Source organism: Thunnus albacares, chromosome 12 (assembly GCF_914725855.1).
Source record: "Thunnus albacares chromosome 12, fThuAlb1.1, whole genome shotgun sequence".
Lineage (NCBI taxonomy): Eukaryota > Metazoa > Chordata > Actinopteri > Scombriformes > Scombridae > Thunnus > Thunnus albacares.
In genome coordinates, this window is record NC_058117.1 from 5,445,247 (window position 1) to 5,459,656 (window position 14,410).

The 14,410-nt window shown below is 39.3% G+C and overlaps 2 protein-coding genes across 4 annotated transcripts in view; one reads left to right on the forward strand and one right to left on the reverse strand.

Annotated features, from left to right (window-relative positions):
• Positions 1–4,733, forward strand: part of astn1 (astrotactin 1) — a 393,038-nt gene extending 388,305 nt beyond the window's left edge. For all 3 annotated transcript variants that reach the window (XM_044367646.1, XM_044367647.1, XM_044367648.1), the window contains one exon: positions 1,658–4,733. In XM_044367646.1, the coding sequence (XP_044223581.1) occupies positions 1,658–1,895 (238 nt within the window). In that variant the 3' untranslated portion in view covers positions 1,896–4,733. The remainder of the gene's footprint in view (positions 1–1,657) is intronic.
• Positions 4,734–7,277: 2,544 nt separating this feature from the next.
• pappa2 (pappalysin 2) overlaps positions 7,278–14,410 on the reverse strand; it is a 76,360-nt gene continuing 69,227 nt past the window's right edge. Inside the window, exons 26-27 of the mRNA XM_044367468.1 lie at positions 11,014–11,112; positions 7,278–7,430 (exon numbers count right to left, since the gene is read on the reverse strand). Of these exons, the coding sequence (XP_044223403.1) occupies positions 7,278–7,430; positions 11,014–11,112 (252 nt within the window). The remainder of the gene's footprint in view (positions 7,431–11,013; positions 11,113–14,410) is intronic.

Consider the following 14,410-nt stretch of genomic DNA (forward strand, 5'->3'; position numbering starts at 1 on the left):
TAAAAGTCCTGAGCTTCCTCAGCAGGTGGAGGCGCTGCTGGGCTTTCTTGTACACAGAGTCAGTGTGCTGGGAAAAGGACAAGGAGGTGTCTATCTCTCCATCCGTACTTGTTCTACCAGCTGGCCTTCGATACTGAGAGGTTGGAAAAGAGGTGGTTGTTGTGAGTCTGGTTTCTGTCTGCTCCCACAGCACAGCTCCTTGGTCTTGGTGATGTTGAGCTCGAGGGAGCTTTTCCGAAATGTCCGGACCAGGTTGTTTACTGCCTGATGGTATTCAGACAGAGCATTGGTGCCAGTCAGGTGGGCCACTAGGGCCATGTCATCCGCACACTTTAAAAGTGTCATTCCTTCACTGCTGCAGGAGATGTTGTTGGTGTAAACAGAGAAGAGAATAGGGGATAAAATGCAGCCTTAGGGGAGCCCTGTGTTTAAAATCAACTGACTGGATTTAAAACCATTTACAAGCACCTGTTGTGGCCTTTCCTGTGAACAACTCTTAATCCATAAAACCAGTGTCAGGTTGACCTGAAGCTCAAAGATGTACTTTTCCTGAAGTTTAGCAATATTTTCTTTTCTCCTGTTCAACTTTGGTATTTGGATGACTTCTTGTGTACCAAAGGAGGAACAGGGGTGCAGTAGCAATCCAGTGGTTCACCAAAATCTTAAAAACGTTGATAACTGACCATTTATGGCAAATTATTAGATTTGGCAGAAAAAGGCTGAACTCTTTGAGGGAGTTCTTCTAAAAAAAAAAAATTGAGCAGCATTGAAGATTTTGCTGGAGAGCTCATCTCGAACATGAACATTAAATCATAGTTAATTTAAAAGTGAGGTCATCAGCAGAGTAATGGTGAACAGGTTATTACTGGTTTTTTATAAACTCTAATATCCAAGTCAGTGGTTAAAATGATCCAATAATCCAACAAACTGTTGTGCATCATGGGGCACAGAAAATATTGATTTATGTATCTACTTCCTCTTTGAGAGAGAGAGAGGTGTCAAGGTGATATAGGGGTATCAATGTGTGGTATGAGGGAGAAGGATGAAAACTTGCTGGCAGAGCGACTGTTTTATAAAGGGCAGCATCCAAAATTATCTTAAAACATTATAATAATATAACAACATTTATTGGTAATGTGCAGTACATAGGTTGAGAGAGCGGTTACAATTATCCCAACAACCTTTATTTGTCTCTGGAAAAACTGAAGAACTGGGCTCTTGCAGGTGAGGCACAGGGGTAATACTGGTTCTTTGCCGCAGTTTATTCATCACTTCATTTATCTCAAACCCAGTGTTGGTTGGGAAAGTGCTGGTCGACCTCCTTCTGATGCCAAACCTCTAATACTAACTGGGATTCATGTTAACCAGCTGTTCATATTTTCATCATTACCTGATGATATAAGCATATAATGAGCTTGACCATACACACAACACATGCAACCATTACCCCTTGCCCATGAGGAAAATACAGTAGACTGTATTGTACATGTGATTTTTGTTGAGTCCACCTCCTGTCTGTCATTCATATTTTATATTCTGTTTCTGTTGAATTGGTTTTTGAATGCAAATCTCTCTCCAACTCATAACAGGTTTGTGGATGTCAGAAAGCTTTAAAAAGCAAACAGAAACACCTTTTAATCATCGTTTGTACCAACAGGAAGGCCGGCCTCATCCTCTCCCAGTTAGATGAACTGTCCCCGTGGTGTAAGGGTCTTCTTCAGGAGGCAAAGATCGGCCTTCGCAGGATGTCCCTCAAGTTCCTGTCCTGCCGTTACACTGACACCAAGGCCTTTGGGCTGAACTGGGCGAACATGGGCCAGGATGTCCACAAAGCCTGTGACGAGCAGACGCTCACTGTCATGTATAATGACTACGGCGAGCCCAAGGAGCTCTAATGATATTTTAAGGTTTCAGTTTGGATGCACTAAGGAGTATAAAGATTTGCCAAACTCAACAAAGAATCAAATAAAATGCAGGTTTTAAATTTATTTCTGCAAGATATGTGCATTTAAGGTGTCATAAACAAATCCTTTTTTTTTTTTACTTTTATTTGAAGCCTATAAATTTTTATTGTGAGATAAATTTTTCATATCAAAGGAAAACAAAAACAGGAGAACAAAATTTGACTCCTCCAGTCCACTGAGCTAATTTTATTTGAAATAACAGTCCACTTACATTATTCTTATCAAGTCTAAATAAAATCAAATGTTCAAACACAGCCTTCAGGCAGGAGCTGATCTCTCAAAGCAGATTCCTGATGGTACACCTCACTGCTTTATTCATCTTTCCTGTGCTTTTCTTGACCTATACACTAATAAAGTCCTGAGGCCAATGGTAGCAAACTTGACATATGCTTCACAGTTAAAGCACCTCTCCATGTTTTTCATCAGATTTTCATTAGTCTTGCTGTATGAGTGTAGTGGTGTATACAGTATTTTCTGAACAGATCAAAGCACTGCTGTAATTCTAAGGAAAAACATAATGGACAACTTTAACTGTGAAGCAGCTGCAGGTGCGTGATGTAAAAGGATAGTTGTTGTTGCTTCATTTAAGGTTGGCCTCTGTCAACATCTGGATATTTTAATGATTTTATTTACATTGGTGTTGATTGTGAACCTTTGGAAAGCAGGACTGGAAGGCTTTGACCATCTGAGAACAAAAGTAGATCAGAACTCAGCGAGACCCTCAGCCCTCAAGGCTGGGATTCTTCATTATTTCCTGTTTTATTTATGTTGAATGCGACCTGATATGAAAAATTTATATCACAATTAAAGTAAATACATATAGGAAACAGCTGAACATATGGTAATTTACATTAGATGCACATGTTTTGGTGGAACTAAATGTAAAATAAAATTTAATTTCACTTTGTCTTTGTTGGACTTTGTTAAATCTTTCATAAAGAAACCTTACGTTGCAGAGTAGTCTAGACAGAAAACCTGGTATCATTTAGCTTCATCATATTCAGTACGATATTAAAAGATCAGATCTTGGACATAAAGGGTCTCACGTCAGCTCTTTTGTGCCTGTTTAAATCCAAACTTAATCATGTCCTCAGATTTTTTACATCACCTTGTATGATGGCGAACACGTACAAACTGGAAACCGTTGATGTCAAAGAAGCAGTCAAAAAACTGCTAGTGATATTGATCGTGACTTTGTAGGCAGTCCATGTCCATGGACCCAGGAGATGCTGATTCTTTACAGTTAAAAATCATTGCAGTTTCAGTTTCACTGTTAATATTTTACTGGTTGACAGCTTCCGGTGCTTGTCAGACGCATTTGTCATGAATAAACGCAAAAACACTCAGCAGGTTAACACATCATGGGCTAATTGTCAAGTATCTCTACAGCTGTAAATGGTTTTGGTATTGGCTGCTTTATTGTGTGGCGTTGCTTATACTGAACATCAGTTGTCATCAAAGACATGTCATTTTTAACTCTCCTTTTACATTTTTTTTTAGTGAAGTCAGTGTCATGACCTGGTTTTGTCATTTAAACATATTGAACACTTATTGCAGTGCAACATACACAAGGAATTGTCATGTAGCACCAGAAACAAAGCCAGTATTTTACAAACTGTCCATGTTTGTACGAGAAAGGTGAGGTAGCATGTAAAGCTAAAGAGATTAAGATGTTATTAGCAAGATAAAATGAACAAGAAGATGTAGAAGACAGTCTGCTGCAAGTTATTTTAGTAGTACAGACATTCGAAACAAACGCTGTACATAGCATCATGATAAAGTTTTAGTGATATAACCTGCTGAATGTATTATTGATAGTTTATAAATGAAGCTGTTATAAAGGAGGTTTACTGAATAACAGCAGTCATTATCTCTACATATTGAATCAAACCTGCCAAAAGTATCTATAAAGTATTTCGCTTTATTATTTTATAGTTTCATATAGATTTTATCATTCCAAATCTAACCAATGAACGCTGTTAAAAGTGACAATTCTGTACCGAAAGCGCAAATTAACAGTGTCTGTTTTTGACTGCTTCTCTGTATGTTTAAACTTCATGCAATAATGTACATCTTTAGAGAGATCCTTCTGACATTCATTTGAACTAATACAGTGTGTTTTATTTGCCTTGATTTGTTACGTTCTGAAATGTTATTTTATTACTGTGCAGTGGCCATGTTGGAGATTGATGTCAAAGAAATGCAAATGTATATTAGTTGTTGATTTTTAACAAATCTCATATGTGAATACTAAACTGAACGCTTGTAGATTTTTGTATAGGCAGCAAAGTATTTCATAAATGCATCACATTATAGCACAGTACAGTGTTTTCCTCCTGTATATAAATGTACAACGGGTGATTTTACAACATTTACGTGTGCTTTGGTAGATACACTATTGTCCTGTAATATCTGCTGTGTAGCTTAGTCGGATTAATCCACTAATGTACTGTTCTAATGCAAAGAGGAAAAGGTTTAACTTCCTTTTAATCTGATTTTGATCTAAAGACGGTTTGAAATTGGATTGGACTGTAAGTGATTGGTTGATTAATAGACTAAAGTTTAATTTTGTTGTACAAAAATGGTAAAATGACAAAATAATTGAGTGGATTTGAACGTGAAATGAATGACCTCTTGACCTTTGAGAGAAATGTGAACCATCTACTATCTGCATGATATATTGTCTATACTGTATGTGGCTGTCATAAACTCAACTTTTTCACTTTGATCTTTGCTACTTCAAAGAACAATAAAGAATATATTATGAAACATGGCTGTATGAATATTCTTCTACTGCTGATCTAAATCTACTAGACTATTATAAGACTATTTTTATTTGTGCAAATTATTTATTCATGCTCTCATACAGCTGGAAGTGAATTTAGATTATTGTTGCTTCTATCGCCTGATGCTAAATTTGGTGAACTGACCCTTTAAAGTTGCTCAGGAGAATGTCAAAGTATTGATTTGTATTCATGCAAGATGTCATAGATTTATGCTCAAGTGCATTTGTGAATGTAAAGTATTACAGTAGTCCTGCATAAAGATCCAGATCTGTGATATCGATACTGTCGGCATCACTGTTCATATATTACACAAACCAAATGCACGTCCACATAGAAACCAGCTGTGGTAGGCGTCATTCAGAAAAATGTGGCCTATCTGGAATTTGAAAAGGAGGATAAAGTAGAAGTCAGTCTACTGCATGGCCAAATCTAATGCCGTCATCCTGGCAAAGCCTTCTATCTAAAGTGAAAAGATTTCTGCAGATCTCTGACCGCAGATTTGGAAATGACTCCCTAATCATTTAGAATTTAGTATGAGTTCAGAAGGTAAAAGTTTGTGGGTAATAGTTTTCCTGACATTTTGCAAAATGCATGATATGAAGTGTTACTGGGAGCTGAGACATTTGTTTACTTTGCTTTGTTTTGTCAAACCATGTTAAGCACAGTGCCGTTTCTAAGGTCTACTGTCTTCAGAGTTCTTTCTGTTTAAATGACAAAAACCTGGAGAGAGAGCCTGGAAATCAGATGTCAAAACAACAAGGACTCACAGAACAGAAAGAAGGTTTCTGTCTTCCTTTTTGTGATTCTAAAGTGATTCTATATTAATCTGTCCAAATACTATGAGAACAGTTATAGCCCTGAAACTTTCAATATAGAATAGCTGTCATTAAATATCAGCACAGAACTTTGTTTACAGGTTTTGAACCAAAAAGTAGGTGTGCCATTATGGATTTAACGAATTAATTACTGAACTCTGTCTGTGTGTGTGTGTGTGTGTGTGTGTGTGCGCCAGCCAACCTATAGTAGCTAGTTATACCTAAATTACATTCTATTCAAACATCATTTGTACAAGCAGGAAACCAACAAAAGACACATCCTCTGTGAACTAAAAGAAACCAAATAAACCATCAGAGAGACATGATAGGGGTCGATATAAAGTCGCTATTTATTTCATATAGAGTATAAAGTATTGTAAAATATCACAAAGAACATGATTACACTTTTATAGATACAATATTTGGATGGGCTACTTCATCATTTCTGGCTAATGGATAGCAGAATCTTTCTGACATACATACAGTATACGCAAACAGAAATCAGTGTTGAGCTGAAAAGAAAAAGGCATGGCTGAGTGTCCCAAAAGTATTGGGAGTTTTTTTTTGTTTTGTTTTTTCAGATTTTTTTCTTTTTAGCTTGTCTCTTTCATAGTGTGTAAGATTAAGAGTTTTTGTGTAAATATAAATATGACAGCATGACGCTCTGTGCACATGCCGTACGGCACAGATAAATGATCATGTTATTACTGGGTTTGTGATATAAATAGTGTCGACTTGTGTGACTAATACGTGATCTAGTAAATATGTTAGGTGATCCAAATATATTAGTCTATATATGTTAGTCTTTACAGTATGTATCCTTTTACATTCCTACCAGCTAACTGTATGAAAGAAGTGTTTTGTAGAAGGATCTGATGCACGCTGATGAAGATTTTAACTATTTGAAGTGTTTCAGAGCAATTGTTTGTCTTTTCCTTTGTCATCTAGACTTGATATATTTTAAGTAGTCATCAGATGAGTTAAAATGAACAAACCTGCCTTTCATAATGAGTATATAATATGGACTTCAGTATGTTTTGAATGAGCTACTTTGAAAATCCTATGGGATGCTAATATTTTTCCATCTAACTGGATGCAACAGTATACGTAGTTAGTAGCAAATAACCTTTACTGTAAGGACTGTGCATGTGCTCAACAGTTTTCAGGCACAGTCAGTCCTTTTGGTTTCTTTATCCCAAGACTAATCAACTCCAGAAAAGTACTTGAATCCATGTACAATAGTGATTTGATCCAATTATGATGACTTGATTTGTACGCAATTGGATCGACAGCTTTTTTTTTTAACCCTATCTGAACTTCAGTGTTTTCTTCCATCAATGCTCCCTGTTTTTCTTCTATTTTGCATTTTTAAAAGATCATTTTCTGCTCTTACCCACATCCAGCAGTTAAGACAACCTTTCACCTCTTAACAGGAAAACAAAACATTATATCCTCTTGTGGATATTATTTGGCCGGATTGAAGCTGGAACATATAAATCAAATGTATAAACCACTCATGTGATGCTTTTTAACAACAATATTGGTTTTGATTGAATAAAAACGGGCTTTTACTGTATGATCTGACTTCAATCGCATTCTTCACATTACAAAATAAAATTGTAAATCGGATATTTTTTTGTTTGTTTGTTGTGGTGTATAGTCTGTGGTTTGACTCTGTTTAACACGAGTTCAGCTTCTTTTATCCCTCCATCTTATTGCATTCCTCCTCCGGCTCCACCTCCTCCACCTCCTCCTCCTCCTCCTCCTCCTCCTTCCAAGTGCTTGGCTTTGCTCTTATTCTCCTCAGCGTCCGGATCACGGCAAGTGCACTCATCCTGATTGCAGTCCGCCCCAAACTGAATGACCTGTCAGTAAACAAGCACAACATTCAGCGCTCGGCTTCCCAGAGCCACTATAGATCTTTCAATCTGTGGCTGGATTCAAACAAAAACACAAGATGTGACATTTCAGGCCTGTCTGGTGCAGATGTCATTTTTAATGGATGATTAAACCGAGAAAACACACATTCCATTTGGTTGGTTTCCCTGTTTAAAACTGTCTGAGATGGTTCTTTGATGAGATCTGATAAAATCATGCTTATATATTCCACTGGAAGTAAGTGGAACAAAAGCATAGAAAGAGAAGTATAAAAGTAAATATTACATCAGGACTTTTAGTATAAGCAGAGAAAAATGCACAAGTTGAGGAGGCATCCCAGCAGGGTTGTTACCTTTCAACTGTAGCAAAGAGCACGTCTTTGAATGGCAAAAACAGACAATAAAAAATAAATGTGCTTGAACTGAGTTAGCAGCTAGTGGACAGTTTTGTCCCCTCTCCTACATTCTGTTTGTGCTGAAAGGTAAGTACCGCTTAGTAACCCGAGCGTGGTCTTATTAGACTTGTTGTATTTCCTCACAGTTTCAAAGAGAACTCCCACGGCCCCCCGGAGGCCGATAAAGTGCATGATGTCAAATGGTTCAACGTGGCCTTTGAACGGCAAGAAACCTTGAGGGTCTTCAGGGGGAAGGAGGGAGGAACGCACCGCCGTGGAGGTGAACGGATGAACACATGTTAAGAATCAACAACAAGAGGCTGCCAGCTCTTGTCTAGGAAGCGAGCCATCACCACAAGTTGCAAAATAAACTCTGGTGCCCCGCGAAGCAGTCTGTTGCAAGAAATGTAAACATTCGCTCCTGGAGAGAAGGAGTGAGAGGAAGATTGAGAGAAAGAAAGGGAGAGGGAGAAAGGAGAGTGGGAGGCGAGGAAAGAAAATAAGGATGACGGCAAGCAAGGCGAGAAGGAGAGTGGGAGGTAGCAGCTGGTCGGCCTTCACTGCTGATTGCACTCAGTTTTGGATTGAGATGGGGTTGATGGCAGGGTAATAGCTTCACTGAACGAGCTGCAGAAGGCCCAGCTTCACTTAAAATGCGAGCAGTCCCATTTAAGACGAATTGGCGCGGCCATTAAATGTTTCCTTAACAGCTTCATCTTGATTCATTGATGCAGGCGCAGAACAAGCCAAGCAATATTCCACCTTTGATGCCTTCTAACAACCTTTGGAGTGAGAGAAAGGGCTTGCTTTCCCTTCATCCACAGAAACAAAAGCCAAGTCTTTTGGCTGTGTTGAGTGTTTGGATTAGTTGCCTCCCCGCTGTTTACGGCAACATATTCATGAACGGAATTCATGTGACAAGAAATGGTTTCAAATTGATGAATTCAACCTTGCATGCAACCAGAACCAAATGGTGTTCAGTCTCATGTAAAAAAAATCATGTCTTCTTTGTCTTCCTTCCGTTTGCTCTGCTACTTTTACTACTTTGGCCCCTTGTCGGGCTAAAACACAGACTCGAGTTAACAAATCAAAGGAAGATTGTGTGCTTCCATAGATGGTGTGGCAGCTCAGATCTTTTCCCTGTCGGCCAATGACTGAATCCCACCTGAATCATCTCTGGTGTATCCCTCCTCCCTTGTCATCGCCGCAACTACCCCTGTAAATAAAACCAATACTGCCTGCACTCCATAAAAAGTAGGCAGCTGGCCTCTGTGGACTGATCCAGACACAAATAGATATGAATATTGATTCAAATATTTGATGTAGTTCAGATGTGGATGACTTATCCTGCCAGATTCTGAAACAATCTGTGTTACCAGCAGAAAAAGGTAAATCACCTCATTGTTGTCTGTGTGTTTTAACCCTGATTATGGGTAAGTACTGAAACTGTAGAAAATTGCCAAAAAATATCCCGAGTCTCAAGTTTTAATTTTTTTGGCAGAAAAGAAATATGTGATCTGGGTCACGCTGTGTTAAAAACCTGTAATTTCCTACACCTGCATAAGTCGAGCCACATAGAAACAGAGAGTTCTGTAAACAACCCTACCATCCAGCGCTCTTCATCAACCCCCCCACCAAGCCCCTAACCCTCCCACCCCCCGCTAACTGCATCACTCCGCTGGAGCCGCGGCGGCAGTCAGGATGCTGACTCTTACGGCGGTTGAGTTCACTTCCTCGGAGCAACCCCCGCTCGCTGAGCTGCTGTTTTACAGTGGCCGAATGAACCGCAGACCATCAGACACCTCGCTGCTCCCACCCTTATACCTCCTCCCTCCCCCTTCCCCTTGTAAAAGAGCAGTTAGTGGCAGTCTGGCAGCTCATTTATTATGACGGCAGCTACAGACTCGCTGAACTCCTTCTCCATTTAGGAAGGAGCTGCCAGTGAGTCATGGCGTGCTGCGGACATGGAGGAGACAGCGGAGGCTTGGCCAACTGTAGGCTATAGGAATTAATAGGCAGGGCCCCCTGAATGGGTGTCATGAATATGTGGCTGTACAGTAGCCAAATAGGGTATAGTGGGAGGGGGGTGAGCTACTCCCCAAACGTCCACACAGGAGAGAAGTTCTCATGAGAGCGCAGAAAAATAGGAAAAAAAGACGTGTTTATGTAGAAGTATTTCAGGGAATGAGTGCCCTGGTTTCCACCACTGGCCCAACACGGGCTTCCTCATTATTATTCATACCATTCCTCTTACCCACCCAATATATACAGCAATCATTTAGTGCAATTAGTGTAATGTGATACATTTGCATCTTGTAGCGAGCACGAACAAGCTATCTCCGGGGAAAGTAAGGATGGATAAACACAAAGATATCCAACATATTCCTCAAACTCATTAGGCCTGTGTTAGACTTCCTTTAATCAAATTATAGGTCTAAATCACACAGTAGAGCTGCACTACAAAAAAAGTTTTTTTTTTTATCTGCACTGAAGATGCTTTAAATGAAGTGTTTTCACCAACAAAGTAATACGGTGGGATTTTCATTGTCATCTGCTAAAACTGTTACAGTGTAAAAGAGTCTCATCAGGTATACTGTGTTGTTGTCCAAGAGTATTCTGACATCCTGAGCCCTGACTCATTTCTTGTATTGGAGAAACACCCTAATATGAGAAGTGAGAAAGCGTATAGCAGCAGCATGGGTGGTGAAAACCTGCTTATTTACCATTTGAGTGGAAAAGCTGGAGGGCACAAGTCTCCTCTGTTGTTTTAAGTACAGATGAGGGAGACTAAATAGGCGCAGTCATTAACAGGAGAGAGGGGAAAGTAGCAGGGATCTGTGTTTGTTTGCTTAGTGGAAGTCTCCTGCGTGGCAGTGTAGCACTCCAAAAAGAGATGGATTTCTACTACTGTAAACAGGAAGAATCTGGCTTTGAATCCAGCTTCAGCCTCTAAGCTCCATCTTGATTGCAAGACGCGAGCCCTGCCACCTTTATAACAAAGTGGACGGACATTGTAGGTTATATTATATCTATTAAAAGGATACCCTGGAGAAATATATTTTGTTATTAAAAATAAAAACACAAACAGATGGGATAAAATGAAAAAATCAATCTTTCTCTTCCTGTGTAAATACAGCAGACAGGAGGTATAGCACTGGAAACGTTTGTTTGTGTACCTTTCTGGTGGAGAGTGTGGACGGGCAGCAGTCTCCTCCGTCATACTGGCAGTAAGCCCGGTTGTTGATGGTGTCACACCAGCCATCCCCTCCAAAAGGCTAGACACAAGTCACAAACAAGAAAAGGTCATATTTATTATGGTTTAAGAAAGTTGTCTCCCAACACAGCGTGGAAAGCCAAACAAAGAAATGTAATCCACATCTTCCCAGAAAACAGATTTTCACTAAGTGGCGAACATTGTCATACAATGAAGTTGTTTGGAACAAATGTCCATGAAACAAATCAAAATAAACTCTCACGCAGCATGATCCAAGTCCAGTCCGAGTTGTACCTTCAGTCATACCAGCGAGTCGGTTGCACGCTCATTGTTTGCTCTGACAAAGATTATACAAGCGATGAGAGAGGTTGACTTGTGTCCATTGAACAAGCTGGAAGCAGGTCTTCAAATCAGTGTACAAGCAGGCCTGCTGCTTTATTCAGCAGTAGTTTCACATGTACTGGAGTTTCATGTGGGATACACCAAAACTTCCCTTAAATTAAAGATACTCATATTGAGTTTTATGTAACGTTAGGATCATTGTTAAAAAATGTACAACAAAAAGTCATATGAATGATGATGGTGATGTTTTGTTATTAGATACAAGATTTCTTTGCATGACTTGCTGTTTGATGTGGGACATGTGATCTTGGTGCTTTTTGCACTCAGTCTTAGCTGCAGATGTCTATGCAGACTATGCACCCTGAGGCAAACAAGTTCAGCCAATAAGACGCATTAATGCTGATGTTGGGGATATACTCAGAATGTCACGATTAGCTTGTGAGTGGTTGTAGATGTGCTACCAAACATCTTCTTAGCATAGCCTTTTAGCAATAACCTGGAGTAAGCATTAAACTGGTTGCATGTTAAAGAATTAGCATGATTTGGTTGCATATTTGCTTGATAGTAAGATTCTAAATTGAATGTTGAGGTAGGTTTATATTAGCGTACTTCTCTGGATAAACCAGTACCTTAGCTTTGTAAAACATTGGCAGGATTTGTTTGAATATTTGCCACGTGTTGTGATTGGACACAAAGGGGACAACCAGGATGTTTGACTAACCTAACCCTCTAAAATGTTGGCCTAACACAGTGGAACATTACAGAAAAAATGACCCAGTCTGATAAACCCAGTGATGTGTCCGCAGTCAGTTGCCTTATATGCTAAAGTCAATGGTTGGTGCTTAAGAATTATGACTGTGTAGCCTGATGTTTGCTGTGGTAATCCTTTGCATGGTGGATTTGCATTGTTTAAAGTCTGAGCTGGATTATGGCACAAGGGATTAAACATCATATTGAGTGATGATAAACAACACCATACCTGAGACCTGTAGTAATAATGGCTTTCACTTTTGGGGTCTTTGTGAAGACAATATTTTTTCTTTTAGCATTGCAGAATAAATAAAATAAGACAAACTGATGCAGAAAATCATTCATTTAGCTGTTTTTTACTTAAACTCAGATAGATAGAGTGGACAGATCCACAGGCAGATGTCATTTAATGACCGTCAGGTATGCTTCATGTTACTTAAAATACCTGTTAATGACAATTCCTCAAACTGTTTTTGCAATGCTTTGGCCAGTGTGGGAGTCCTTCTGGAGAAACTCTGGAGTGGCACGCAAATTTGTGGAATTCAACTTGCATAGAATCTCAAACTTTTCATGTTGAAAGCCTTTTTAATGTTTTCGACTAAACCTTGAGGGCTTCCCTGAAGTGCCAACAATGTGAAAATAAGTGCAGAGTGCCAAAGATACTTTTGGCTTTCTCCGGCGGGCTGATGGAGTCATTTCAAAGTCTCAGGGTTCTACCTAAACTGCGCAGGGGGAGAGAGCAGCTGCTGAGAAGATTTCTGCAGTTTTCTCTTCACTTCAAAGAACTCCCTACTTGACGAATCCCCTTGCCTTTCCTAACTAAACTGCCGTGGCATAAATAAATCTATTTAATTGTTCTGTTTCTGAGTAAATACTTTACCAGCAATTGCACCAGATGCCTCACCCAAATCACTACTAGTATGTAAATCTTTGAATTACCTTTCATGTCATGCACAATACAGACATGCATAGCCTGATGTCACATTTTATTTGAAATTTAATGAGATCCATAGCTGAGCTTTATTGTGGGTTTTATCATTTCATGTACAAGTATTTCCTTACTAAGAGCTGCTAAAATTAGCAGACCCCATGCTTTGCCCACATGAGGATGACGAATTTTGAGGTCAGGGCTCATGTTGAGGTTAATTAGTGTTTACATTGCTTCCAGGCAACATATATTTTACTTTCAACAGAAATGCACAGACGTCCATGTAGAGTATTAAACCAGCAAGAGTTGGCTGCGCACCTTAGTCCCCTATGTGTAATTAAAAGGTCAACTGGTTTGTGTATTACCTTTATACAGGAGCTCCCTTCAAATCAGTTTAAACCAGACAGAGATGTACAAAGCAGCAGCAGCCAACCCTACACCTTGCTAACATAAATATTCTACCTCTTAGCACTGGCTATTTCAAATGGGAGCATGTGCTGTCATCAGCACCTGCCAAGCGCTTCATCAGAACATTATAAAACACAGATATGAATTCTAGTGAACACTCATCTGTCAAGCAATATATTTATTGTTTTACTTCTCTTGTCCATGTGGCTGAAAGTGTTTTTCCTTTTGATAGGAAATACAGTTCGTGGAGTTTAAGGGAGGTGTGTGTGTGTGTGTGTGTGTGTGTGTGTTTTGACGGTGGATGTAGTTTGGGGGGGTTGTGAAACATAGTCCAACATAGTGTGCTAGATATTATAGGATATGAGGCATAGGACTTGGTGAATCATTGGCTAAATTTACATGCTCAGAATAAAACAAGAATAAAAACAGAAACAAGAATATGCTGTGGTTAACATGTGTACATGTACTGCAACAGGACAGAAGTATGGATTACTCTAAAAATAACTGTTTACATGCAGTTGGTCTGTTATACGGTACACTTAATTTATTTGTACTGGGTTATAGACTAATTTGAGGCACGTTAGGTGGTGAAACCTCTTCAGTAATGTGACACTGCCTCTTTAAGATTTTTTTATATTCAGGTTTCTTGCTTACATACGTTTTAGAAATCATTGTTATTGCCAAAATCTGTGAATAAACAGATGACTTAAGTGCACATAAACACATGATTGAAGTTCAGTGCCTGCATTTCAAAATGTCACTCACTGCCAGCTGACTGCAAACTTTTGCTGCTGGGGGACTGAGCCTGTGCTTCCAAATAAAATGATATGTCACCAGGTCAGCTGTAAAACCCCTTTTACGCTGAAGTGTCATTTGTAACTTTTCAACTGACTATATGTCCTTGTGTTAGGTAGGAGCTCTCTGCTTTTCC